The sequence below is a fragment of the Cystoisospora suis genome, assembly GCF_002600585.1.
Source record: "Cystoisospora suis strain Wien I chromosome Unknown contig_5872, whole genome shotgun sequence".
Lineage (NCBI taxonomy): Eukaryota > Apicomplexa > Conoidasida > Eucoccidiorida > Sarcocystidae > Cystoisospora > Cystoisospora suis.
The window spans coordinates 1-1,722 of NW_027158661.1; the positions used below are offsets into that span (position 1 = coordinate 1).

General features: G+C 51.6%; 1 protein-coding gene across 1 annotated transcript; it reads right to left on the bottom strand.

Moving 5' to 3' along the window:
• Window position 1: 1 nt before the first annotated feature.
• On the bottom strand, window positions 2-1,495 carry CSUI_009675 (uncharacterized protein). Its single transcript, XM_068069787.1, has one exon. It carries the CDS (start codon window positions 1,413-1,415, stop codon window positions 1,161-1,163), a length of 255 nt encoding a protein of 84 aa, XP_067918237.1. The 5' UTR covers window positions 1,416-1,495; the 3' UTR covers window positions 2-1,160.
• Between the last annotated feature and the right edge of the window lie 227 nt (window positions 1,496-1,722).

Sequence of the window (1,722 nt, forward strand, 5' to 3'; positions counted from 1 at the left end):
AATGCTGAGGGGAACGGGCGAGAGAAAGAAAAAGACAGCTAAAAAGGATGAAAAAGTGACTCCTGTGACTGAATATTGAAGCACCTCTCGACGCTGACTCGAAAAGAGTTACCTGCAGCATCGGCGCAGGAATGCAAAGCAGATGAAAGTGACGATGAACAGGGGGGTGAACTACGAGCGAGCGCGTGAGCGAGGCAGAGTCTTTGACTGAGGAGCAGATGACAAATGAAAGAGCCACACCGGTTGCAGCTGGTCGAACCGTACGAGGAAAAAGGTAGAGGAGGGCATGGAGTGCTGACTTCCTCAACTTGAGCCCTCAGAAAAAGAGACGGGACGGCATGTATGGACCGCAGATGAAAGAGGAAAGGCCTTGTCCACGGGCAAAACGGCCGCTGTCGATTTACGTCACACGAGAACAGTCCGAGGGTGATACTCCTTCACGCCTACGAGAACCGAACGACGCAAGTGACGGGCGTCTCAACAAGTATCAGAAACTACTGTGGAAGTTTAACATGAGGAGAGGAAAAAGACAGACTCGCAAGAGAAAACAGAGACTTCAGAATGGACAACTTCCTGACCAGGTAGGAAAGTGCTGTGAAAAGAAACATGCACGGGCCGGAAATTCTACGCGACAGGGCCGAAAATTCTGTACGTGTCTCAGTGCCTCAATTTGGCAACTCGCCATCTCTGGAACAAGCCTCGTCTTCGAAATTGAAGTAGCTGTTAGAACATGAACAACTATTTGAGTAGCAGGCCACATCAGCTTCGCAAGGCAGAAGAAAGATGAAGGTTTTGCCGGGGGGACCCAGGTCAAACACAGGAGGAGGTGAAAAAGACAGCAAGAATGAGTACCATGAACTGCCTCATGGGCAGCTGCAGGAAGGCAAGCGACCCAATGAAGAGGCCGGATACTTTGTCCGGAATACCGTGACGCATACCAAAGAAAGTCATTTCCTCGGTCGACTGTGTGCGTGGTGACTGAAAGCACATGCAGGTGTCCAGGAAAATGCTAACACCCGATCGCTTGCTACGGATGGCCTTCCGTCAAGGGCAAGAACGGAGCGTTCAAGGAGCGGCCTCTCTCCCCAAAAAACAAAATACCGGATGACCTACAGTTAATTTTCCTGGCACCTCACAAGCTACGCGAGAACAAAATCTGTCTAAAGAGTGCCCTTTTTCTGGAAACTCAGCGAGTGCCCATGTGGGACAAGGCACCAAGCATCGACAGCAGCAGCAAAGCTGCCGAGCAGCGCAGGCTCTTTCGGCCCGCATCTCCGGCTACAGTACAGAAGAAGCCACTGCAAGAAAATTCGAAGTTCATGCGTCCGAGTAACTGGCGGCAATTGAGTCAAACCGGTATCCGTCACACTGCTGAAGCAGGGCGAGGGGAAAAACCTGCTGAAGGATAGCACCATACAGGCTGTAACACTAGACGTTCAGCTTGAGCATCTTGCAGTGGCGCAACGGCCGGTACATGCTGTGCGGAGTATAGAAGTGCCCTGAAAGGTCAGCTTCGAGTGCCCTCCGTGCAGTCGGCAGAGGGGACACTACGACAATGAGCACGTTAAAACAGTCGAGAGACTTGTCTCAGTTCGCCCAGCTAGTCTGTCGTGTCCAGTGCGGCTAGTGCAAAGATGCAGGGCTATGTACCGTTGAAGCAATACTACAACCAGGAGAGCCCGGCCTTGCAGTGTTAGCCAGAACGTTAATACAACTAGAAGA